The 26,083-nt window shown below is 37.3% G+C and overlaps 2 protein-coding genes across 2 annotated transcripts; one reads left to right on the forward strand and one right to left on the reverse strand.

Moving 5' to 3' along the window:
* Nucleotides 1–86: 86 nt before the first annotated feature.
* LOC126759265 (transcription factor mef2A) lies at nucleotides 87–20,412 on the reverse strand. Its single transcript, XM_050473994.1, has 5 exons — nucleotides 18,882–20,412; nucleotides 17,245–17,340; nucleotides 2,769–2,940; nucleotides 2,261–2,705; nucleotides 87–2,176 (listed from the first exon to the last, which is right to left on the reverse strand). The coding sequence occupies exons 1-5, from the start codon at nucleotides 20,288–20,290 to the stop codon at nucleotides 1,917–1,919; spliced, it is 2,382 nt and encodes a 793-aa protein (XP_050329951.1). The 5' UTR covers nucleotides 20,291–20,412; the 3' UTR covers nucleotides 87–1,916.
* A 3,700-nt stretch (nucleotides 20,413–24,112) lies between these two features.
* On the forward strand, nucleotides 24,113–25,967 carry LOC126758058 (peptidoglycan-recognition protein SA). The gene is made up of 3 exons (XM_050472053.1): nucleotides 24,113–24,517; nucleotides 25,457–25,575; nucleotides 25,645–25,967. Exons 1-3 carry the CDS (start codon nucleotides 24,243–24,245, stop codon nucleotides 25,827–25,829), a joined length of 579 nt encoding a protein of 192 aa, XP_050328010.1. The 5' UTR covers nucleotides 24,113–24,242; the 3' UTR covers nucleotides 25,830–25,967.
* Nucleotides 25,968–26,083: the final 116 nt, after the last annotated feature.

The following is a 26,083-nucleotide window of genomic DNA, read 5'->3' on the forward strand; positions in this document are numbered from 1 at the left end:
TCCAAACTAGTAGAAAAAGTCATCTAAACTCACTACTAACTGGGATTACCAGCTTAACATACTCCCGAAAATCATTCTGTCGAGATTTTTCCTCAAACTTTTATCTAGCATCGATTTCCCTGATTTTATTATCGGGAATGACCGACTCTCAATACAATATGTATTTTTAACTTGATCGTTTATTTAAATTTAGTGTTCAGTATTTCTTGACTACGGACTTAAGTTTGTATGTATTAGAAAAGAGAGTATGACTTTAGCTATCAGGTTTGCAGATCTTAATTATATTTATACATACAATCTATAAGTAGTAATGTAAATTTAAAGCATTTATGTGCTCTATTTGACCAGGCTTACCTCAAATCGTCTCGATCGCGCTTTCTTCCGGCGATCGTTACTAAACCCTTATAACTTTAGTAAATACAGTGAAAACCGAATTGATCCGATGTTTTTCAGAGGGATGCAATATCCTTAGATCGCTACATTGTTTTTAAGCTTCCCAACTACAGGGTTTGTCCGGAAAGTAATAGAACTGATTTTCTTCCGCCGCGAATGTATTTCGGAACGTGCGCGCACCGACTGTATTCGGTAGAGGACGTTCCTAGCTAACAAACGAGCGGCTGGCAAGTTGTCTCCGAGCACCTGGAGAGTCAGGCAAAACATTTTCGCCCGACGTGTTTCTGTGAGTGGTGCAAGCCGACAATGCAGCGTTCGTTAGAGCAGAGGTACGTGATTAAATTTGATATGATCAAGGAGGCTTACCCGGATGTTGCTTTAGCAAGAAGTGGTGTGTTTCGGTGGCACCAAGCCTTTTTGGAGGGCCGGAAAGAGGTCGTGATGAATCAGCAAATCCAAAGTGAAAAAGATGCTCACTGTCTTTTTTGACATCAAAGGCATCGTCCATCATGAATTTGTTTCTCCTGGACAAACTGTCAACGCCAAGTTTTACGTGGAAGTCCTCAAGAGACTCAAACGAAGAGTCAATCGGATCCGACACGACATCGCAGGCGATTGGAAGTTACACCACGGTAACGCCGGTCCGACTTTTTTTTCTTTGCCTGAAAAGATCAATGAAAGGGGATCCAAGCAGTACGCACCTCGGCTCTCAAGGCTATTCCGGAGAATGCCTTCCGTGACGCTTTTAATGCTTCGAAATCGCGCAGAGCTGCATCGACGCAGAAGGAGCCTACCATATTTTGAAAGTTTTTAAAGAATTGTAACGATTGGTTTTTTTTATCGACTCAGTCCTATTACTCTCCGGACAAACCCTGTATGTGTACTCTCTGACAATATCATTTTCGGGTTTAATACTTCGGAAGTACCAAATTTTTAATTTAGTTCGAAAAACTTTCGAGTATTATAATTGCGAAACCTGACATTGCTGGATTACAATCGAGAAGGCTCGTCTACATATTTTTGAAGACGAATGAACTAGGCCGCAGCCAACATTAACTACGGTCTGGTCACTTCGAGTTTGTTTACAAACATACACACAAAAGAACCCTAATACAAATAAATATATACTTAACTACTAACCGATTTCGCCTAATACATATACGTGATAATGTTCTAATAAACTGCTAGATATGTATATCTTTGGTAAATTGTGAGCTTAGTATCTATCCAACAGATTAATATCGCCCACATTTAATGACTAGAAATGATTGTTAGACCTCTTTGACATACACATACATAGTATATATATAATACTATGTGCTATTAATCTTACTAATACACGGCTACACCGATTATTGCTTTTGTTGACCGTAAGCTCGTTCAATCGGCCTCGCACCCAACAGTTGTGTGGGTGTGCCTGCTTCTAAAGCCGCAATCGTACTAACATGTCCGGCCACCGCGGTCACACTGATGAGCGGCACTGCACAACTTGAAGCTCCATCAGGTCTGGTTGTCGCTGGCGGTCAGGCAGCAATATCGTTGGCGCCATTATAGCCAAAGTAATTCAAATTGAACTCATCGTTGAAGAGAACCTCTTCGGCACCCACTTGGTGTGACATTTGTATGCCCAATTCCAGTGGATCGATTTCGGTGACATAATACTGGGAGTTCGTTGTGTTGTGCGAATGTATGTACGAGCTGGATGCCAGGTGTGTGGCGTTCGTGCTGCGCAGGCCACTTTCGTGCACGGCAACATCCTTGTGTATGGGATTAAGGTAATCTTCTGGTGGTTAAATAAGTTAGAGTGCGAAAAAAAATTAAAAAATTTAGTATCCTTTTCATTTACACACCAAGCGCTGCTACTCACCATTATCCAGCAACACATCGTGGTAGGTACTGATGATAGAGTTCACCGATTGTACCTCCACTTCGCGGTGAATACCATTTAAAATTTGACCGGCTGTCTTGCGCAGCTCCTCATCGCTCATCAGGTCGTTAAATGGCAACTCGTGCACCAAGTGGTTGCTCTCCAGCCTCTGATTGTTGCTGTCGCTGGAGTTATTGGAATTACGCGCACAGCCTTCGTCGCAGCTGTTGCTCAGCATTTCTCGTGCTATTGTGGCCGCGGCGGTAGCTGCCTCATCGTAGACGCATGCCTGTTGTTGTTGCTGCTGCTTTCCTTGTTGGTGTTGTTGGCAATCTGGATGCGGCGAAGTGCAGCTCTGACGCTGCTGCATTTGTTGTTGGTGCTGCTGCAGGCGTTCACGATTCATCGACTCCATTTTGAAGAACAGATCCAGACGTTGCTTCTTCTGTAAAATAAATTGGGAATTAAATATAGTTTTCGTGGATATCGTGATTTGTGAGCGTCGTACGTGTTCCCATGCCAGCACATTCTCTGCTGAGTCTCCACTTGATATTGTCCATAAGTGTCCGGCTCCCTGCGGCGCCTTGAGCCCTTTGCGGAAATGTGGATTAATGGAGAGGTTATGTCGTACTGAGTTCTTCCAACGATCATCGTTCGATTTATAGTATGGGAACCGATCACTGTAATTAGGAATTGTAAAGAGGTAAAGTGTCTTTCCATTATTTATCTAAACATTTTTCACATTTTTTGAATAAAATTATTATTTAACTTGGTATTATTGAGATCAAATGAAAATCGAAGAATAATGAATGTCATCAGCACTCGTCTGATTGAAACAATTGGATAAGATCCTTTCTCCACTCATTATTTGATAGAGCGTTGGATTTCAAAGTACTTAGAAACGATACCATTTCTTTCAGACCATATTCCATAAATGCCGAACTTATGTACATAAACACATCACAGCGAAAGTTCAAATCCCTTATTGTCTTTGTACATATGTGTATAGATGGAGTTACAGGCTTGGCCGAAGTTCTCGTTAGCCCTGTCGATTTGAGTTGTCCAAAAATTGGAATTGCTATTGATTTTCATGGTTTTCCAGCTGACAGATCGCTATTAGAACTATTTTAGTGTTGCGCAGAAACTTCAATTGAATCCAACTTTTGAGTGTTTTTAAGGTTACTAAAAATCGATATGGACTACAATGACTTAAGTTAAATGTATAGTTAACTGACGTTTATCGGTCTTTTCTATGGAGTAATAATACCGCGGCATTAGTTCTGCTCTCTCCAGAATGGTCAAGGAAGCGAAGCAAATGGGTCTGGTAATGAACGAGGGCAAGACAAAATATATCCTGTCATCAAACAAACAGTCGTCGCACTCCCGACTTGGCTCCCGTTACTGTTGAAAGTCATGACTTTGAAGTAGTAGATAACTTCGTCAATCTTGGAACCAGTATTAATAGCAACAACATTGTCAGCCTCGAAATCCAACGCAGAATAACTCCTGCCAAAAAGTGCTACTTCGGACTGAGTAGGCAATTAGAAGTAAAGTCATCTCTCGACGTACAAAAAACAAACTCTATAAGTCACTCATTAATCCTATCCTGCTAAATGGTGCAGAGGCGTGGACGATGACTACATCTGATGAGTCGACGTTACGAGTTTTCGAGAGAAAGATTCTGTGGAAGAAGAGGAAGACCTCCACTCCGTTGGAAAGACCAGGTGGAGAAGGACCTGGTTTTGTTTGGAATCTCCAAAAAGAAGAACGACTGGCGCGCTGTTGTTAACTCCGCTATAACCGCGTAAGCGGTGCCTACGCCACTGAAGAAGAAAAAAATACATTTTAAGCTAAATTAGGAACACATACAAGTATATGCTACTTTTGACTTTTCTTCTTGGTTGACCTATAACTAAGTTCAACCAGTGAACCCGGTAAAGAGTATCTACAAGTATTATATTTTGGAAGATTTCGAGAATTTTGAGGGTTTTCAACCCAATCAATGTTTTTATAGACCTTTTGTAATCTACAAGTAGGTTAGAGTAACTCTCGAAGAAGATGCTCGGTTGGGCAATGTTGATTCTCTACGAAAGTTCCGACTTTCAGGTATTGCTTCGCCTATAGGCCAATCTCTTAAACACATCTTTTAGATATGTACTTTAAATACATAGGTATGCTTTATACTCATCAATTTGTTAGATGGGAACCAATGACCTGACAACCACATTTCGAAAAGCACTCGATTCCCTGGCCAACGCGGTTCATTCACTTGGACAGCTAAATTCCAAAGTTTTAATGACTTTTGCGTCAAATAAATTAAATTGCTCCATTTTGTAAACCATATACATAGTTTCATAAGTGAATGTGTGTGTTATGACGAGATTTGCTTGTGTCAGGCCACCCTTCTGTTGTCAATCAAAAGAAAATTGGCCACCATTGGCCAGCGTCACGAACAAAAACTCATCAAAACTTTGACCAGTGGCAATTAAAGTTGAGCCAACTTTTACATTGTTTCCGCTTGTGGAATTCCCTCCCATTTCGTCATTTGCATACTTGTATATATGACACTAAATGTAAGCATACGAGTACATATAGTATAACCCCAATGGGTATGAATGCATATAAAGGGTTGAATTTGTGTATACTCTTAAAGTGCGCCCAGCAGGCGTTCATTGTGGGGTTGGAAAAACCGGAAAGGACATCGTGTGCAATGCGCACTCTCCGCTAATAGGTATGCAAGAGCAACAATAGCCATACATATAGTAAATTACTTTGCATTACGGGCAACAACATGGAGATTGCATGTAGCAAGCCACCCTTTCGTGGCATGTGAACAATTTAGACCCCCTGTCAGCCCTGTTCAGAGCATTGGCTGCTATACTATAAAGCGTATGTCAATGTTGTGTCAGTGGTTTTGCTATACGATAGTACATATCCAGATTTTCCTAGTTAAACTTCCAAGAAACGAAACAATTATTCCGTTCAGGATTCACGATAACCAGATTAATGTTGGTTTCGTAACAATTATTGACACTCGAAAACCCACGGTCACTCCTTTACTTCTGCTCGAGCCACAATCCGATTCCGGATTATTATAGGTTTCGAAACAGTCTTGGATATTCGAGAACTTTCAGCAACCCATTTCACCTAAATTTCATGCCACTCGACTTAAGGAAATTACATGATGGCCGACTTCATCTTTTTTAGAGGCCTGAACATTTACTCTGACAACTAAGTGACAGCTGTGAGGTTTTCGCATAGTTGGAGTGGTTTCTTTGTAGTGAGCCTTACTTTTTCGGATATGAAGTTATGTACTAATGAGACTCCACTAGAGAGACATTATAATATCTACATTCGATCTCTTCACCTTATATTTGAGTAAGATTTCACTGAGGTTAAGGTGAAGTTAAGACTTGAATGCCATGGGTCCTATTTTTTTTGAATTTGTTACTATGTATATATTAAAGCTGATAACTCCCCACTTCCACTCTCACTTGGAAGTCCAAGGAATACAAATAGTTTGGATGGTTTTTCGTGAAATTGTACCGTAATATATTTAGGTAGGTAAACCGTCCAGCAAGAAAAGAAAAAATCCAAATAGGCGAATCTTAAACAGGTGAAGAATATGCAGGAAAAGAGAATAATAACAGTGATTGGTAAGTTTTTTTATGTCAGCCATGTCAAAACTCGTAAATTTTTAATGACCCTTCCGCTAGAAACTTAGCGCCGACCAATGTTCATACAGCCCACAGCGAGGAAAGAAAACCAAGTAAGTGGAACATTCGTTTCAATTTGTCATTCGGCATATGTATATTTATTGTCATGTAGCCCGAATTTCCATTGCGCACTAAACGAGGGGCAGTTCCTCGTAAATTATGAAAATAAAGAAAAAAACAAAAACGCAAGCAAAATATGGGGACTCACGGTTTTCTTGCACGCTGACGTAGTGTGTGGGGACGTTTTTTTATTGACGTTATGATTTAGCTACAACGGTAAATATGCCTTGCGTGCAGTTAATTATGAGCGCGGAACGCGAAGGATTCATGGTGGAGTGCCGGTGCGTTTATTCTGATTGCATTACTTGGAGCAAGTAGCGCCATAGAGCTCCACCTACTCTTCTATATTCGGCATAGGCCTTTGTCTGATTTGTTTCGTTGTCTCGATTTTGAGATGTTCGCCTTATTTATGAATAAGTTTGAAGGCGTTTTCATTATTATTTTTTATTAAACAGGGTGCTCCATAATGTGAAGGTCAAAAGCTTAAGGAATTGCTACTAATTTTGTGCACTTTTTGTGTAAGTTTTCAGCGATTTCTTCGTCTTCTTTATACTCGTGGACACCGTTTACGCGGTTATAGCTTTTGGCGCCCATTGGAGATTCCAAGTATAGCTTGATCCTTCTCCAGCTGGTCTTTCCAACGGAGTGGAAAGTGCTTCCTTCGGCGGGTAACCGCTTCGAATACTTTCACAGCTGGAGTGTTTGATCCATTGGTATATCTCGTACAGCTCATCGTTCCATCGAATGCGATATTCGCTGTGGCCAATGCTCAAAGGACCAAAAATCTTCTGCAGAACCTTCCTGTCGAAAACTCGTAACGCCAACTCATTAGATGGTGTCATCGTCTATGCCTCTGAGTGACTTATAGAGTTTGGTCTTTGTTCGTCGAGAGAGGGCTTTACTTCTCAATTGGCTATTCAGTCCAAAGTAGCACCTGTTGGTAAGAGTTATTCTGCGTTGAATTTCAATGTTGACATTATTGTTGCTTTTAATGCTGGTTCCAAATAGATGAAATTATCTACGACTTCAAAGTTATGACTGTCCATAGTGACGTGGGAGCCAAGTCGCGAGTACGACGGATGTTTGTTTGATGACGGGAGATATCCAGACCCACTTGCTTCGCTTCCTTATCCAGTCTGCAGAAAGCAGAACTAACGGCGCGGGTGTTGAGGCCAATGATATCAACATCATCAGCGGACGCCAGAAAAGACCAATTGCTTCACACAAACGCCTCAAAACAGACAAGTAATATTCCTTATTGACCTTGGGGAACTAATTCAAAGTGATCCACACCACGTTAATCAAAGGAAACATAAGCTTTAGCTTGATTTTTGACCAACTTTGGCTTGCTTATTTTGGAGCGTCATTCGTGTGATTTTTGGATATTTTCGATGTTATATTCATTAACACGTCAATGATGTAGGACCCTCAGCTACTTTGTCAAGCATCTCTTCTGCGATCTCTATTCGACGTCATTTTAGCAAAGATTCCAGCCTTGACAAGCTTCATACCCAAAACATTAATCAAAGTGTTTGAGTCAATCCATGGGAGATGATGAAATCCTCTTCTATTTCTCAGATGCCAACAAGAAGATTTTGAGGAACTAAATATCTCTATGTTATCGTCATTTATTAAATATTTATCCATCTGATTTGCAGACGCAATTTAAAAGGACCAGTCCGAGTCAAATTTGTTCAGATGGTACAAAAAAGGAAAATAGCTTCCTCGTTTAATAAAAAGTCTTTGACTAGTTCTCTGACTACATATATCTAGACTGAATAGAAATGGCATGTTATGGGTATTGATAACCAATACGATCTTCTGGTTAGTAACGGGTCACTTGGTGTGGCAAAAATAGTTGTTTGTGATCAGTATTGATTAAAACTCCATTTTGGAGGAATGCTCAATGACCAATGAGATCATTTAATAGACAATTTCTTTTCCAAAATGAAAAATTACATTTTTAAATTTTTATCAGAATAAACTATAGTAAGATATTAATATCTTCCATCTGAGTATTAGAGTAACTTTTCATATCTTGACCCATTCATTTCATAGAAAGAAAATCTGGTTTCTATATGGATCTTCCTAAGATCTCCGCTTATGTCTTTTCCATATAATATGTCAGACAAAAGTATGTACTGCCTGATGTCCTAAACTAAACCACACCCTGTATAAGTCGTGCCACTTACCCATTAATATCAAATATCATTGTCAGTAATCGATGGACGGAAGACGTCAGCCACTACACACATGTACGTACAGAGATAATTCGGCGATACTCGTATTATCACTAGCTTATTGACGTGTGAGGAAGAATGGGACCAAGTCCAAATACTCTCGTTATAGGAAAAGAGTTCGTGTGATTGGCAAAAAAAAAGAGAAGACGTACACTGACACATTTCGACACAAAATCGCACTAGTCAATAATATTGATAGCAATCTATTTATATTTGTATGCTAGCATAAACGTTTCTACACAGAGAATACTTAATTTTTTGGTAAGTTTGGTGTTGTGTATTTGAAGGATCCATTATTAGGCGTTGCAATGGTGCAATTGCAATTCAATATACAATATAAATATATATGCTTACATATATAATATAGATAGTTGATTTCGTACGTCAGTAGCAATGACAATAATGCCAATACATTTTCTATACAAAATAAATGAGATGTGCAATATGGCGAAATAAAATGCACGTACACCTATATTTCGCCGAAGGAATGTCTATTAAGAGTGAAAAATTGATTTGTATGTATGTATGTATGTGCAGGTGAATATATTTTGCAAACCAAAATTTACATATAAACACTAAAAATCCATTTCCCCAACTCCAATGCAATGTTTATGACGGACGACTATACCCCGATCGCCGCCACACACGGCGCTCAGCACCAATGGCTTTTAGTACACACACACACTCACACGCTTGCACTGTCCATCCCCTTTCGAAAGTTTTGCCGAGACTTTCGAATGACCTGGCCACTTGGCTGGGTTGCTGCCGGTGGGCTCAGACACTGAAGAGCCGCCTGCTCGTTTGCTGGTTAGTGGTTGGTTGGCTGGTGGCTCGCCGGTCGGTTCGTGGGCCGTGGAAGGTTGGTTGGTTGGTTGGTTTGTTGGCTGACTGGCTAAATTGGTTGATAGGCCGTTTGCCGGCAGCCGACTACTGACTACTGACTGGCTGGCTGCTTGGCTGATGATGGCTGGTTTTCGTGCCAGGCACGCCCCGGCACGGCCAACTACGCCGAAACCAATGCTTGGTTGATGGTTCCGAGCAATTTTTTTTTCAAGGTACATTTCGAGTTGTGCTGCGGAAAGCCAGTTCATAAATTTTATATAAATTCTTTACTACGTATTTTTTTCTGCCCCCGTATCTATGTGGCTGCGTGTCTTCACAAGTACAATGGCGAGCCTATTGCTTACGATTTCGGTGAAGTCCGGGTGGCACGCAGGACATGGAAGTGTGTGTATGTGTGTGTGTGACGACAATACTTGTAATAATTTATTCTGCTGTAATTTGTTTTTGTCTTGGATTTATTTTCACTGGCAGTGTGTTTATGAAAGAATATTGTCATTGCTTTGCCAGAAAGTTTTAATGGAATATTTCGTAGGTGAATTAAGAACTTATTACATGCTTTTTGTGGAAATAAGCAAATTTGTTCTTAGAGAAAACGAACTTATTATGGCCAGAGGCAAGAAAGTAATAATTTTTTTGTAGAAGAAGTAAATTTATGGAATGACCACGGCCCATTTTCTTGAATAAACTGGAAGTTTAACTTAATTGTTCGCTCTCGAATTGTAACTCCGAACGTTAAAAACTTAATCCTCATAAATGAAATAGTAGTTCATGGACCGAATACAGCCATACAACGCAGTAGAGAAGACAAGTTAGATGAATTTGATTGAAAGAGGAAAGCGTCTGAGGCATTAATTGGTGTTGATTAAGTTTGAATAAGATGTCTGCCTGGTTAAAGACTCTAAAACCTTCTACGGTCTTCAATGGATAAATATGAAACATTCTACAAAGATTTCCAGGTGACAGTTCTTATGCGGATATCAAATTGTTCTGATTATGAAAACTTAATTGCTTCCAACTGAATGGCAGGTTGTCTACATTCACTAGAAATGACCAGACTATTCGAAAATTATAAATCTGAAGGGTGTGGAAATTTGATGGACTAATGAACAGTAATCTCTGCTGGTCGTACTGTCCAATATGGTTCATCGCACTTGAATTACTCTAAGTAAATCCATAAAATATATCTCCTGTATCAAATCTTATAAGTCGACAGTCCTTGAGTTCAATACAAAACTGATTAGGCATTTAATTTCTATTCCCATAGATTCAGTGAGATATCCGAAAGTGTGAGCTCTCAAGTGTTTACACCTTTATCTCACAAAAGCAGGTCAATAAAGGTAGAAGTATTGAGTTGTTTCATCCCATTTTCTTCCAAACATCTTCTACGGCTGGCATCAGGTAGATTCTCAACCTTAAAGCGTGGACGCCGACAGGGAAATGATCTGTTAGAACTCCCACAACTATAAAAGGAAAGATAAGGCTTACTAAGGGCAAAGAGCTCGCTGGACCTCTTGCGATCGATCTTGCGACATCTGATCTCTGATCACTAACCTTTAGTAAAAAAGATGTTTAGCTAATAATAGTCTCAGCTGCAGTGCTTAATCAAAATGCGTTGTAATACTGTGAAGGATGGGTCAAATTTTAGATTCAGAATTACGGCATATGTTTTCAGTCCTAGTAAAGTGTTGTTAAGAGCCCTTTTTCCTCTGATAATATACTCTCATCTTGTATCATTTGATATATTATTTAATGTATTAGCTATATTGAGACACATTTTAAGTTGAGGATAAATGCGCTTACTTTTATAATAATTTTTGATGTGAATAAATAGTTTTTCAGCTAATATTATCTAATTTCTCAATCGTTCGATATTGGCCGCAAGGTTATCTATTTAATGAATGCCAATTCTATGTAATGTGAGCTATCTAAGGCTTAGTGGGGTTATTTACTCAGATCTTACTGAGACACCGCTGACCCCCGGAGTACACAAAGGATCCCATTTGGATAGCTGAGATTGTTGGTCCTTTGTGATACCACCAACTTCTAATTTGTTTCATCAGGACCCTCGTAAATCGACGAAGCGAATAATTCCGGCCCTTTCCTTAATTCATCGAAGGTCTCGCTACTGATATTTTTCAAACTGCGTCTAGGAAAACTGGATAGATTAGAACTTTAACAGATAGCGTCTGGTATGATTCATATCACCGCAATAATATTTATAACAGTGCCTTAAATTGATACAATAGATATCTTACATTCTCCTCTGGACCAGAAGGTTTGCTAAGATCTTGCGGGCTTCATCCAGAGTCCGAAAGAACATCGATTCGGTCCCAGCCTGATGCCATTTGGGTAAAGGTGCCCTTTCTTGCAAGTTTATCGGATTTGCAGATACCGTTGTGATCAAAACAAGTCTAGTTAATATCGAAGTAGTTCCCTCCTGAAAGAAACTGCACTTCGAAGCAGGAAGAGTTTAAGTAAATGTGCTGATCAACTCTTTTCAAAGAGGACTAGAGTCTGTTTTAATACACTACATCCAATGTCTGTATGATGTTGCTATTATATTTTAGAAATTCGCTTCAAGAAAGTGTCGGTAAGGATGATTTTGTGAAGGTATGCAGAATGTAGTTCATCCAAACGGTAGGTGGTAAAACCACAAAGAGTGATTAACAATCGCGATTTCTCGACCTATAGTCTATATATGCAGTATATAATCCTCAATCTCCTTACTACAAGCATGTTGTTCTACAAAGTCCACAAATAACTGAAAATCCACATAATGTACATAAATTATAGTATATACACACATACATACAAGTATATGTATACTATATGGTGGGTGGTATATGTGAATGCATCAGCAAATTTTGAAGTTCTTTACAAAGTAGGTAAATTTTTCCTCTACTAATTGTTATTCGCTTTAAGCTGTCCGAGATTTCTGACAAACTTTATCGTCCTGCACATAATTCAAGGTTCCATACTAAGTTTTCATAGTTTTCCCCGTCTCAACATTATAGTGTTTTTCGCTCATTAAATGAAAGGAAATTAAAGTTGCGTGTTCGTTGTCTATATTCCACGTGTATATGCAGATATGTACACTTATTTGTAAGTAGTAAACCATATGTACATATGTATATACTTACAGAAATTGTATATGGCGGCATACCGTCAACTATGTTTTACTCATAAAACTCGTAGGCAGTCTATAAAATTTTGCAAGGTATGAGCAGGAGTGAAGTATAAATGCGAGGGTGAGGAAGGGTTGAGAGTAAAGTTACCGTTAAATGTTCTTATTGGTATTTCATTAATAGTCGACAAATATGTCTTGTGGGCTGTATTCAAATAAGATTGAGGTTATGTATGTATTTATGCGTGTATATGCCATAACAGTATATGTACACAACTTGACCAAGGCAAAGTTTGAGGAAACCTTTAAGAATATGTAAATATTATTTTTTATATTTTTGTAGGTTTAAAAAAACTATGTGTTTGCTTTAGTTTTTCGCACTGTGGTATTGACCAAGGTGATACCTGATAAAAATTGTATGTTATGTGTATTGTACATTTCAACAAACAACAACGACAACGGCTTTATGACGAGTTTCCGAATACTGGGCCAGGAAAATCAACCTTCAATGTGCACATTGGGTGCCGCGAGAGCTCACTTTTGACCAAAAACAACGATGAGTTGATGATTCGGAGCAGTGTTTAGAGTTATTCAAGCGTAATAAACCCGAGTTTTTGCGTCGATATGTTGGCAATGGATGAAACATGGCTTCATTATTTCAGTTCGAAGTCCAATCGATAACCATCCGACTGGACTGCGCACGATGAACCCGCTACAAAGCGCGGAAAAACGCAACAGTCGGCTGACAAGGTTATGGCGTTTGCATTTTGGGATGCGTATGGAAATACTTTTATGACTTTTATATACTTTGAAAAAGTGAGTATCATCAACAGAGATTATTACATAGCGTTATTCGAAGAAAAAGAAATTTCTGTTTCACCAAGATAATGCACCGCGCCACTAGGCAGTTTCAAAAACTTATGAATTTACCTTCAAAATGCTTCCGCATCCTCCATATTCTCCATATCTGACCCCAGCGACCATTTTCTGTGCTCAGATCTAAAAGGAACGCTCGCTGGGACGAAATTTTCGTTAAATGAAGAGGTGATCGCCGGAGCGATTTTGAAATGCCAAATCGTACTACAAAAATGGTATCGAAAAGTTGGAGGGTCGCAGTAATCAGTGTATCACCTTTAAGGGAACTATGTATGAATAAAAAAACGAATTTTGCTAAAAAAAATTGTTTTTATATGGTAGGCCGGGGACTTTTCACATGACTTGTTATGTATGCAAATTTTGATTGCAGGACTTGGTTGGAAACATATACAATATCGAATGGGATTGGGAATCTTTGCAATTGTTTCCTTTATCGTAACAATCTGAGTTATGATATACATAAACTTCCGTGGAAACAGACTAAAAGTGCCTCGGATTGTATCTCTACTATGAGGTGATAGAAAATTAAACCCTCAGGAGTCAATATCTCAACCTCGAGAGCTCCAAGACAGTCTTTCCTTTATGTGAACTCATTGTAACCGTAAACTAAATCTGCCGGAGTAGTACAAGAAGATGTATTTCAACTTTTATACAAAAATCTAAATCACAGCTTCGCTCTGACTGATTATACATAGTATTGCATATAGAACTCTCACCAAGAGCATATGAATATGTGATATGAAGAATCAAAAATGAGCACGATGATATTCAATAGAAAAGATCATCAGGTTTTATAAAGCCAATTACGCTTGAATGATAAATCAAGCCCTTGGTTGGATCTATTCCTTGAAAAATATTAAATTACATAAGTGACGTAAGTGAGATTTTGAGAAATAAATTGTGAAAATAAAATTAGGTTATACTGAAACAATGTTTACCAATTCCTTTAACAACCTTAATTTTACCTATAATATAACCACTCTCAGCACACGGTGCACAATACAATTATAGGTTAGGTGGGCGTAAAATGTTTCGTTTAACTTATGTTTAGCATTTAGGTATTTGTCATGAACTTTTTTATATGCATCAAATATTATAATTCGAAGGGTGGTGCCTCATGAGAATCCTTTGAGTGCATTACTTCGATATGCGTGCTACGGTAATAACTTATGCACACACACATTCAAGAAGTCTATGGTATATGGGCAAGCGGCACGTGACGCCGACTCCCACACAAAAAGCACGAATTCTTCGTGTAAGGTTGTGTGCGTGTGTGTGTGTGGGCTATAGCACCTTTTATACGCTTGAATGCTTTCGATCAGGTGCTGTCCATTACCGAAACGCCATCGAACAAGTTCGATATGGTGTATTGCACATGTTTTTCCGAATATTCCAACGGATATTGGCATTTTTTACTTTCGATTGAGTTGCTGCATGGACTATATTTGTTATATTTGTATTTGTGTGTGGTTTCAGGTATTGCAGACCCTTCCGGTTAATTTAAATTTATGCATAATGCAAATGAACGGCAGTCACGAAAAGGGTGATAAATTCTCATAATCGATTATGTGTGTTTTCGAAGGCTTGGATGACATGCAGTTATAGCTGATACGCTAACTTGAAAGACTTAGTAATAGGATAGTACATGTTTAAGCTTGTACTATTAAGAATTTATTTCATTTTCTACTAACAGAGTACTTCCCATTTATATGTTAGTTTTACCGTTAGCTGATGTGGAATTGTATAAGTGGTTTTAAAAAGAGTACAGAGCAGTGATCGGTTTTGTATACAAAAGATTTGGTTGATGGAATTAACGAAAAAGTGACGCGTTAAACCCCTGTAATAGAAGGCCTGCTTTATGAAGAATACGGGTGCGTTGAAAGATTGGTAATGTGACCATGAAAGGGACATCCATGTAGAGTTAACACAGAATCAGTATTTTTCTGAAGTAATGTACACACAAAAAGTAGCTTCAAACTAAATTACTACAATTTCGGCCAAAATTTTTGGTTTCTGCTCTAATCAGCCGGCCCATTAACCTTCCAGTGGATAGGTCTCACTGCGTTAGGTTATATAAGGAGACAATAACTATACTTTCAGTGAGAAGCTCGGTAAAAAATCATCTGAGTAGCCAGTCGTATAGGTATAGTCTATACAGGAAGTAGGCGAAAATGTTGATGAATGCAATTCTTCTAAGCTGTTTGGAACCATTCAGTTGCTTTAAGCATTGGTTGAAACAATAAACCACAAAGGTTCTTTGGGTATGGTGTTGATGATGGACAGATCAAAAAGCTGCAATTTTTAGTTAAGACAGAAACTAAATAGCTTTGTAGGGGATCCCAAGGGCACCTATCTCTAAGATTTCACATTCAGAAAGTTATTAAAGTAGAGTCCATAGAATGCAGAGCTTAGGGAAGGATGAAAAGATGCTGGAACAAGACTTTTGCGAATAACCAACCTTCAGCCGGTTGGGGCGGGATATCTTTCATCACTGACAATGTTCAAATTTAAAAGACATTGTTCAGTTAAAGTGAAAAAATAAAGAATTTTATTAAATGAACTTAGTGACAGATCGGACTGAGTAAGCAATTTATAAGAAAAGCCCTCTCTCGACGAACAAAGACTAAAGCTTCAAGTCACTCATTATTCCCGACCTGCTATATGGTGCATGGACGATGACACATAACATGGCATTACGAGTATTCGAAAGAAAGGTTCTGCGGAAAATGTATGGTCCTTAAACGACGACATTGACATAGTTTAGCGAATTAAGACAGGCGGCTACGCTGGCTAGATCATGTCGTCCGTATGGAGGAAAAAACTCCAGCTCCAGTATTCGAAAACAGTACCCGCTGGGGAAAGCAGAGAAAGAGAAAGACCACCGCTCTGTTGGAGAGATCAGTTGGAGAAAGACCTGGCTGCAATTGGTAACTCGAATTGAAGCCAAATTACGTAATGAAGAAACGACTAGCGCGCCGTTGATAACTCGGAAGAAGAAGAAGATAAATAAGAATTTTCGTTCTGGAGTTTCGTGAATACTAACATGATTTGGTGCACAGAGTCCTCTAAGCTATTCAAGTTATGATCATCAATGTAAAAAGTTTTGTGAATGATTACATCGATATTAGAATTCTTTACTCTATAACTAATAGTTATTAGAAGAGAGTACTATTTAAATCTTAAGCATTCAGAGCTTGGTGGAGAAACAAAAAAATACATGCAAAATAAAAAGGTTTAATTTTAAATTGGAATTGGGCGATTGGAAATCATTGCGTAGTTCATCATTTTCATGGTTTCAGTTTCATAAGTTTTCAAAAAATAGTCAATTACGTTTTAATAGTATCCTCATGATTGTAATTGAGTTATTGCTTATCCTTTTTATGCGTCAGAGTTTTCTCCCAGAAACTTAAATAGGTGCATCAAGGAAATCGAAAGGTGTCCATTGAGTACATAAAATGGAATTCACTAAAGGTTTAAAGCTATAATGTTCGACATATCAAATATCCGTTCCCACAACAGTCGCGTCTACGTAACCGGAATGGACCTGGATTTTTATCCGGCCAAGGACTGTCAACTCTGCATAATGTTGTCAACAGCAACATATGAATTATATGGAAAACATATTCAATACTTGGCATGCTTATATCTTATTAAAATGATGCCAATTCGAAAATGATAATAAATAATATCAATTTTCTCGAAAGAAGTCAAAAACGAGAGTTATTTTGCATATGCTTATGTAAATATGCATTTACCAACCTACAACCGCTAGTTGTACAGTTGAAAAACTTTTCTGCTTCAAAATTCCTTAGCCTTTTTGCTGTTTTCAAGTTAGACATACTTTTGCCTTGTAGTTGCAAAGTATGACTGTACATACATACATACTTTCGTTTTGTCTAATTACATCCGTTACATTTTTGTTTTCGAAATATTTTATCACTCACACTCTCTTCAATCTTTTGCATACTTGGACGAATAGCTTGAAACAATGCATAGAATTTATACAAAATGGCGCCACAAGTCAGCTATCGGCGACTACACGAGCATTCGGTATATGTATATGTGTGTGTATTACATAAAAAGATTTATTTGCTGAAAATTTATCTATGTAGAAATTGTACTTACGATATCCATTGATATATTCCAGAAACCGTTAGTTCACCCTTATCCTCGAGGGCGTATTCAATGAGCTCCGTATACGTGAATGGTGGTTTCTTTGGCCTGGTTTTGTGTGGGCATATCGAAATAGCGCAGTGGGGGTGGGTTGGGGCGTTCCATTTATGCGACGTTGGCAGTGGGAGTTGTTCAATATCACGTAGCATTGTTGGTGGTTGAATTGTATGTGGTACAAAGAAATTTGAGAAATAAAAAGCGGAAGTACATGGAAAGGGAAAAGAAAAAAGTTATAGAGGATATATGTATTTCTGTGCTTAATTTTCTTAAGGTATGTTTCTAAAAATAATATATGAAACATATTTAACGGTGAAAATAGTTTATATTTGATAAAGAAATATTAAACTGCCAGAGACAAGCTCTGCTGGTTCTCATGTGATGATAAATCACAACTTTTAATCACAAACTTTTTAACTTTTTATTTCTAGCTCCCTTTATGGCTGAATGTGTGAGGTTTTAGATACTTCCGTCCAGATCTCAAAAAGATGGGGCCATAAAGAACGACTGTCTTCTTTTGAAACCTCATGAGATCTTGAACCTTACCATGTGGATGCCTATTGGCAAATGCGTAGTTAAAGTTTCCAACAAGAAGTTGGATCCTCTTGAATTTCATATACGATAATATAATCAAAAATAAACTTTGATCCTAAGTTTTCTCTTGATTTGATAGGTCAATTCATATGACAGTTATATAATATAGTGGTCCGACCCCACGCTTTGTTCGAGGACTGTAACGTTGCTTTCGACAATAATCCAAGACAAATGTTGTGAAGATATCTTGTTAAATAAGAAAGTTTTCGAGACAAGGACCTGATTTTGATCAATTTGTATGGAAGCTATATGTCATAGTAGTCCGATATCGGAGATTCCGACAAATGAGCAGCTTCTTATAGAAATAAGGATGTGTGATAAATTTTAGGTCAATATATATACATATGTATATGCATCTCTATATACCCAAAGGGACATGGCTCAGAACGTCACGCTAATTATTTATATATGTATGTATAAATATATATTCCTTATAGGAACTCTGACGTTTCCTTCCGAGTGTTACTAACTTCGTGGAAAACTTTATATACCCTGCTTAGAGCATAAAAAGGTAACAAAACTCCAACTTCTCTAGGAATTAATATTGAATAGACTAAAAATATGTCTCGGTAACTATAGCCGAGATTATGAAACATCAGTGTTAGTAAAAATCACATTAGATACATAAATAATTGAAGATTGCACCGCGACCTAAGGTCTATTGTGCCCTCCCCTAAATCACAACGACTCACTTAGCTCCAGCATATTGATAAATTCCAATATACTGTTAGCTGCTATTGAGGCGATTTGATTCTTATTTCGAAACATGATCCAAGGGCCTTTATCCAGCGTCTACAGACTAGCAGGTGTTCTGGAGTTTCAGGCTCCATGTCGCAGAACCGGTAATTTGAACAAGCAATGTCCAATGTAGAAAGCGACAAGTAGCCGGAGCTTGTCCCTGGGGAGATTTCATAGTTACGACGTAATTCGCCATACAATCAAGGGTTTTGAAATATGAACACTGAAAAAGAAAACTCGTCTATACGGCATCAACTTACGTTCTCTGTGGCGAGTTCTCAATTATAACATTCTCAGCGACCATCATATCATTGCCATCCACCTCGGCGGTGACTTCCATAACAAGCTCCTCGAATTTTTTTCCCGCCTTCGTAGTGCCCTTCGGTGAACGCATGTAGTCGCTAACATTTTGTTGAATACCTGAGTGTGGAGTTGAGGATTGTGGAGAGCAGGAATTCGATTTGTGCGAGGATGTAGGCGAACAGGAATTCCGGTGATGTAAACCATTATTTAAAGTGTTCGTGTGCGAATTATTATTGCTATTGCCACCCAAATCTGGGGAAAGATGAGGAAATTCGTCGAATTTAAAATTTAATAACCACGAGAGATTTCGGTCCTCAAAGTCAGCCTCTGTATCTGTTAGTGTATTTGATTGTGCAAGTGTAGATTGTTGACAAGGTTGCATTTGTAAGAGTTGGCTGCCGGTAGATAACGGACGATATCTGCTAAGACCCGTATTGCCGTTTGGACTTGACACTTGTTTCTCAGGAATTAGAAACTGTGTTTGATTGGATGCCTCCATTTGCTGTTGTTGCTGTAGCGGATGGGGGTGCTTTTGACTTTGCTGTACAACGCTGAGTGTGTTCTCCTCGGCCGCTTTCAAGGCGACTGTCGGATGTAGGTGTGCGATTTCGGTTTGCAAACCAGAATTATAACGATGATCGAGCTCTAGCAGATCGGTGGCTTGCCAATTGCTGCCGTCATCATAGTTGGTATTTACACAGACATTGGATGGTGTTACAAAGGTCGGCAATGTGGAGTCAGCGCTGTCGTTGGTGGGCTGACTCACCAGACTAGCGGTAACTGGCACAATCAGATTGGCATCGTAGGCGAAGAGATCGTTGATGAAGGAACTGCTGCCGCTTATCAGGTTAAATGTCATATTGCTGTTGTTGTTATTATTATTGTTATTAGTTTTATCATTATTATTGTTGTTGTTAATTGTAGTACAGTTATTGTTGGTGGCATTGCTGGCACTTGTGCTGACACATATCTCATTCTGTACATTTTCATCGGTTTGTATGGCACCTATTAGCAGTTGTGTTTCGTTGTGTGTGTGCTGGCTGTAGATATTGTAGTTGTTGGTGGCGTTGTTATTGTAACAGACATTTGGATCGGTTGTATCACTGGTGGTTTCTTGCAGGTGACGCTTCTTCCAGGCCGGCGTTGTGCAGGCCGTGGAGTTTTGATACTCGGCGTTGCTGCTTTCCGAGACACCGACGTTGGCGTTGCAGTCACTTAAGTCACACTCGCCGTCAAATTTTCGTTTTAGAAAATTGTATTCACAATGCGTCGGTGAGCTGCCGTCGTGGCAGTTTGTGGTCGCGGAAGTTGCCGGCAAAGGATTTGGCGAGTGACCGCTTGGAGTTGCGGGCATATTAACGATCATAACGAAGCGAATTCGACACACACACTATTGAAGATGGATTTTTTAGTATAATAATTTCAGCAAACGACTGTAAATTAGTTAAGACAGTTTAGTTACTTTAATTTATTTTTCACCGATCTTTGTTTTTTGTTTTGAAAAAGTATATACTTAATTAATTAGAAAATTTTTTTGGTAGTTTTTATGTTAATATAGACAATTTTAATTTTATTATTTAGTGTTGTCTTTGTAATGTAAATATTTTAGTGTTGTTGATTTAAAATTTTAATTTTAAGGTGAAAATTTTATTTCATTTTATTTTTATATACATTTTATTTATGTATATTTATGTTTGTTACACTACTTATTGTGAAGCTTAATTATTTTTTTGTAATAATTTTAATTTTTTTAAACTTAATCGTTTATAACCTAAAACTAGTTTTAAAATTGTTTAATATTATTTATTTAAATTATTTTTATTTTTTGTATAGAACTTTCGGCTATTTTGGGTTAACTTTTTATTAATTTCTGTAAACTTATTATTTATTACATTTATTAAATTATTTAACTAAATGAAATTACTTGCTTAAATTTTTTAACCTTAAATTGTTTTAAAAATGTTTAATGTTGTTTGATTTTTTTTGTAATATATATAAAACTTGCCACTATTTTGCTTGTTTTCCTGTTTGTCTTTATTTGTAATTTTTTTAATTTTTTTTAAATATTTTTACTGATTAGTTATTAAATTTTTTAATTTAATTCTTTTAAAAATTGTTTAATAATATTTAGTATTTTTATATTATATTTAAAACTTTCCACAATTTTTCTTTTCTTCTTATTTTTTAATTTTTTTATTTTAATTTCTTAAATTTTTATTATTTTTTCTTTAATTTTTCTTAAGTTTAATTAATTTTTATTGAATTTTTTTTTTTTTTAATTTTAGTTAATTTTTTAGCTTCTACTAAACGCCCGAATTTTTTTGTCCTCCACTTAGACGTACATTTCGATGCGCTAGTTCAACTCCGACTGAGCAAGCGTTTGTCAGCTGTGCAATTTCGAATACTTGACTCGCAAAGCCGGAAAGGAATCGAAGTACTCATTACCCTTGCGCAGTCATGCAAAGTACAAATTGGCCGAGAAGACGATGGCAATTTTCCTGCTCACAATTTTCGATTTTAGGCTCTAACTTTTCACCTACAATACAAACGTGTGTATATATGTGTATATAAACATAAATACAAATATATATTTATGTACATATGTATGTCTTTATGTTGGTAGCACGAGTTGCACCGCATGCGTTCTGGTTGGACGCTCTTTGGTCAGAATCAATTGGTGAGCAATGTTCGAATATATGAATGCACTATGAATACCTACATATGTACAGACATGTTATACATACATATATTTACAACTACTTAGTGTACTTGTCCTCTTGCTCAGAATTTTTTAGAGGCAGGGTGTTAACCCGACCGCCTGTCAGCCAATTCACATTTTTCCACATTTTATTTTCATATGCACATACATATATGTATATACATTAATGCGCATATATATGAATATGTTTGTGTGTATATAAATGAGTATGTATTTGACGGCGCTCAATGAAGCGTTTAATAGACGTGGAAAACGTTAGAGCGCGTGTGCGCCGGTTAGTGCGAAGGCGTTGAAAACTCGATGAGCCGAATATTGAGTGCGTGTCCTTTGCATTCTCTCCACAACTAAGTAAAAAAATTTAGAGGGATGATGCACGAGGTGACCATAAGGTGCGCGCACATGACAGCGCCAAATGGTGAACAGGTGCCACAGCAAAGTGGGATTTGACCATAAACAATTATAACAACAGTGGCGACTGAAATATATACATATATATATATATATATATATATATATATATATATATGTATATATATATATGTATATATGTATATAAGTATATATTTTATGTGTATACTGTGGTCAATACTACAATAGGGTCTAGATCATAGAAAACGGGCCGCCACGGCATCATCATATATGTGTCGGTTCAGTGATTCTTATAGCTAATTTTTACTCAGTGATCCAAAGAGTTGTAGCCTGACTAATTATATTCCATCGGCTCTATAGATTTTCAAGTTGGCTCTTCTCTGATTTCAAAGCTGCTTTTGACAGCACGAAAAGAAGCTGCCTTTATGCTGCTATGTCTGAATTTGGAACCTCGCAAAACTGATACGGCTGTGTAAACTGACGTAGAGCAAATTCAAAAGCTTCGTCAGGATCTAGAAGGATTGATTCCCTATTGTGCGACTTCTTCAATCTACTCTAAGAGAAAATAATTTGGATAACAAAAACATTCCTTTTACTGTATTTAGGTTTCTCCAACTCTCTTTATTAAGTATCACAAAGACCTCCGACATGAAGAAATGTGCATTTTTGTAAATAAAAATATTATGCTTATATACATATATATATTGTTCTATTATAAGGACTTGATTTGATCGAGGCATGAAAAATTTTAGATATCGATATCTCAAAAACTGAGAGACTCAGCATGTCACGCTGATAATTTATATATATACTTTATAGGGTCTCCGACGATTCCTTCAGGGTGGTAAAATATGTACGGTTAAGGGTATAAAAATCAAATGTGGACATAACGTCTAGTATTTCAACTTTGAGAAAAATGTACCGCAAAATTTGTCAGTCTCACGATTACAAAAATTTTAGAAGATTTTTATTGTTCTTGCTCGGCTTTTATTAGACAATAATCTCCTATTCTTGGCTAAGGTCTCCTTGTTAATGCGTAACTACATTCTCAAACCCTTATTAAATTTTTCATATTTATTATGATGGCGGAGCAGTAAAAGAAAAAAAAACAAATCATATTCTTAACTTACTCTTCTCTGCCTCTTTATCCCATCTTTATGGCTTGGGAACTCTTTTTTAAAATATTACACTGTATAGAGCTAAAAGTAAACTTTTAAACCAAGAAAGCGGAAAATCGCGGACTCTTCTGAACAACTTTGCTTATGAGACTATGGGTCTTGAGCAAGCGATTTTTAAGGCAACGTTTTTTAGAGAGCATAAAATTTCGTCTAAAATTTTTGAAATATCTGACTGAAATTTACGCATACACATATACATTTTGATATACTATTGACAATTTTTCGGTATCGGTCAGATCGAACAATCATAACAAAAATCTCCCATACAACCGATTATTCAAATTTTTAAATTTCGTCTTAAATATCGTTGGCTTGAAACTTTTCAAAGTTTCATCTCGTAGTCTTTTAGGCAAAATTGTTCAGAGTGATCCGTAAAACATTTCCTGCATAGCCGATTTTAGCGGCAAAAAATCGAACTTGTTTCTTTAAAATTCAACGATAAATCGGTTCCTCGAAATCTTTCACACATTCTTATCATTTATTAATGATAAAAAAAGAGAGAGGGGAAGTACCTCACTACGTTTAATTAATTTTATAATTAATTATTCAACACAAAAGCAAAAAGAAGCAGTTTGCAGCGGGCTACAAAAATTTAATTTATATCTCAACAATGTCAGCTTTGAACGTCATTACAGTTATCTCTAATCGATATTTACACTGTTAATTTGTTTGAATCGTCTGAGAATCATTGGCAGAATTCCTGGCATTACTCACACACCGGAACTGGTTTCGAAGAGTGACGTTTCACAAAGCATACAATTACTGCATTCAACATATTTACATATATGTATATATAATATACACGCTGTTTATAACGAGCTTTACAAATTTCTCTCGTAGAGGAGAGAGCGCTGAACGAGAATAGAATCAAGAACTGTCGCTTAAAAGTGAGCCGCTCATATACGAGCTGCTGCTAATAAAACAGTGCCCCAAGTAACAAAAGCGCGATCAGTTTTGCGGGAGACACCTAAGCCTACGGACCAGTTTAAAGAATTAGCGACGTGTGGAGAAAAATAACTACTATATAAAACAACTAACAAAAAAGCATCGAAATGCGAAACAGCATTTTGCTTTTAGTGTTTAGCTTAATATTTTGTGTTATTCACACTTTCGCGGGTAAAACCGAATGTCCGCGTATTAAACTGAAACGTCAGTGGGGCGGCAAACCGGCTAAAGCGCTCACTTATCAAGTGCGTCCAATACGTTATGTTATCATTCATCATACCGTCTCCGGTGAGTGTAGTGAGTTTTTGAGATGTGCATCGATTCTGCAGAATACCCAAACTTATCATATGAATGACTTGGATTACGATGACATTGGGTTTAAGTGAGTATTTGTTTAAAACCATATATTGATTATTTTGGTTTCTGTAGATACGCCCCCAAATTTATTTGCTTTGTTTACTATAATTGGCAAAAAGAGGCGGTGTGTAAGTAATGCAAAAAAAAACTTAAAACAGGGAAAACCGAACTTGATTTAGTAAGTTTGTAAGTCAACTATATGCTGTAGTGGTCCAATATTTGTCGTTCTGTCAAATAAGCAGCATCTGGGTAGAAAAAGACGTGAGTAAATTTCATCGATATCTCAACAATTGAGGGCCGAGTTGGAGTATATATAGTGAGGCAGATGGACCTGACTGAATCGACTGGTCATTTCGATCATTTTTATATATGCTACTGTGAAAAGTGAATTTTGTCCATTTCATCTCCTTCAAAGTAATCCCCTCCCACTGCAATACACTTATGCCAACCAATTTTCCAGTCATCATAGCACTTGGAAAATTCCTCCGTTGTGATGGCGATCAGAGCCTTCTTCGATTCAGCTTTTATATCCTCAATTGTGTCAAAACGGTGTCCTCGGAGTGGTCATGCGAATTTGCTGAATAGCCAGAAATTTCACGAAGGTAAATCAGGCGAATGTGGTTGCGGCACGATATTACTTGAATATGTGGCGAAAATATAACTAATAAACAATGCAGTATGAGATGGTGCATTATCGCACTTCTTTGTTAAATAAATTCAGACGTAGTAAAAATCGAAGAATTCACTTTTAGAGCCTCACAAAACGACGCGTATTTCAAATACTAATGAATATTTTGTCGTGAAATTTAGCATAGATGTCACTAACAGTACTACCAACAACAACACGCGAAGTATAAATTAAAAATTCACCTTTCAATCACAGATCACAGTATTATTTCCTTTGCGAACTGATCATAATATGTTATTAATTGTCTTTCAAATAAATAAATATTTTCATTTGCAGCTTTCTCATCGGCAACGATGGCATTATTTATGAGGGTACTGGTTGGGGCGTGCGTGGCGCACATACCTATGGCTATAATATGAATGGCACCGGCATTGCTTTCATTGGAAATTATTCAGGTCAGTTTTAAAGATTATCGCGTTTAAAATTATTTAAATCTTTTTTGTAAACTGTCTACCTTACCACAGAGAAACTGCCATCGCGCTCTGCCTTAACTGCGGCGAAGAAGCTTCTGGCTTGTGGTGTGAAGGAAGGTGAATTGGATCGGAATTATATACTCTTAGCTGGTTCGCAAGTTTCCAACACTCAGAGTCCAGGCTTGATTTTATATAATGAAATACAAGATTGGGATCACTGGTCCTTAGTTCCGTAATTGTATTACAATTCGAAATTTATAAAAAATGTGGATATTAAAAATATAAAAATATTATTTTATGTGATTTGTTGCTAAATACTCATTACTTATTTTCTCCTATATCCGCTTGAACAAAATAAAATAAAATATTACAAACATGTGTCTTTTAGTTTTATAAATATAAAGCTATTTCTTTGATTATATTTTACGATTTTTACTTAATTAAATTTACTATAATTATCCAATATTTAGTTAATCGAATTCATAAATTG

This window comes from Bactrocera neohumeralis, chromosome 5 (genome assembly GCF_024586455.1).
Source record: "Bactrocera neohumeralis isolate Rockhampton chromosome 5, APGP_CSIRO_Bneo_wtdbg2-racon-allhic-juicebox.fasta_v2, whole genome shotgun sequence".
NCBI classification, from domain to species: Eukaryota; Metazoa; Arthropoda; class Insecta; order Diptera; family Tephritidae; genus Bactrocera; species Bactrocera neohumeralis.

Bases quoted from the DNA above. Each gene is read 5' to 3' on its own strand.
- LOC126759265 (XM_050473994.1), bottom strand. From the start codon at position 20,290: ATGATCGTTAATATGCCCGCAACTCCAAGCGGTCACTCGCCAAATCCT. The intron at 2,706-2,768 runs GTACGACGCTCA...TTTATTTTACAG, and splicing joins ATGTGCTGGCATGGGAACAC to AAGAAGCAACGTCTGGATCT. The intron at 2,177-2,260 runs GTGAGTAGCAGC...TTTAACCACCAG, and splicing joins CGATGTGTTGCTGGATAATG to AAGATTACCTTAATCCCATA.
- LOC126758058 (XM_050472053.1), top strand. From the start codon at position 24,243: ATGCGAAACAGCATTTTGCTTTTAGTGTTTAGCTTAATATTTTGTGTT. The intron at 24,518-25,456 runs GTGAGTATTTGT...TTTCATTTGCAG, and splicing joins TACGATGACATTGGGTTTAA to CTTTCTCATCGGCAACGATG. The intron at 25,576-25,644 runs GTCAGTTTTAAA...ACCTTACCACAG, and splicing joins TTTCATTGGAAATTATTCAG to AGAAACTGCCATCGCGCTCT.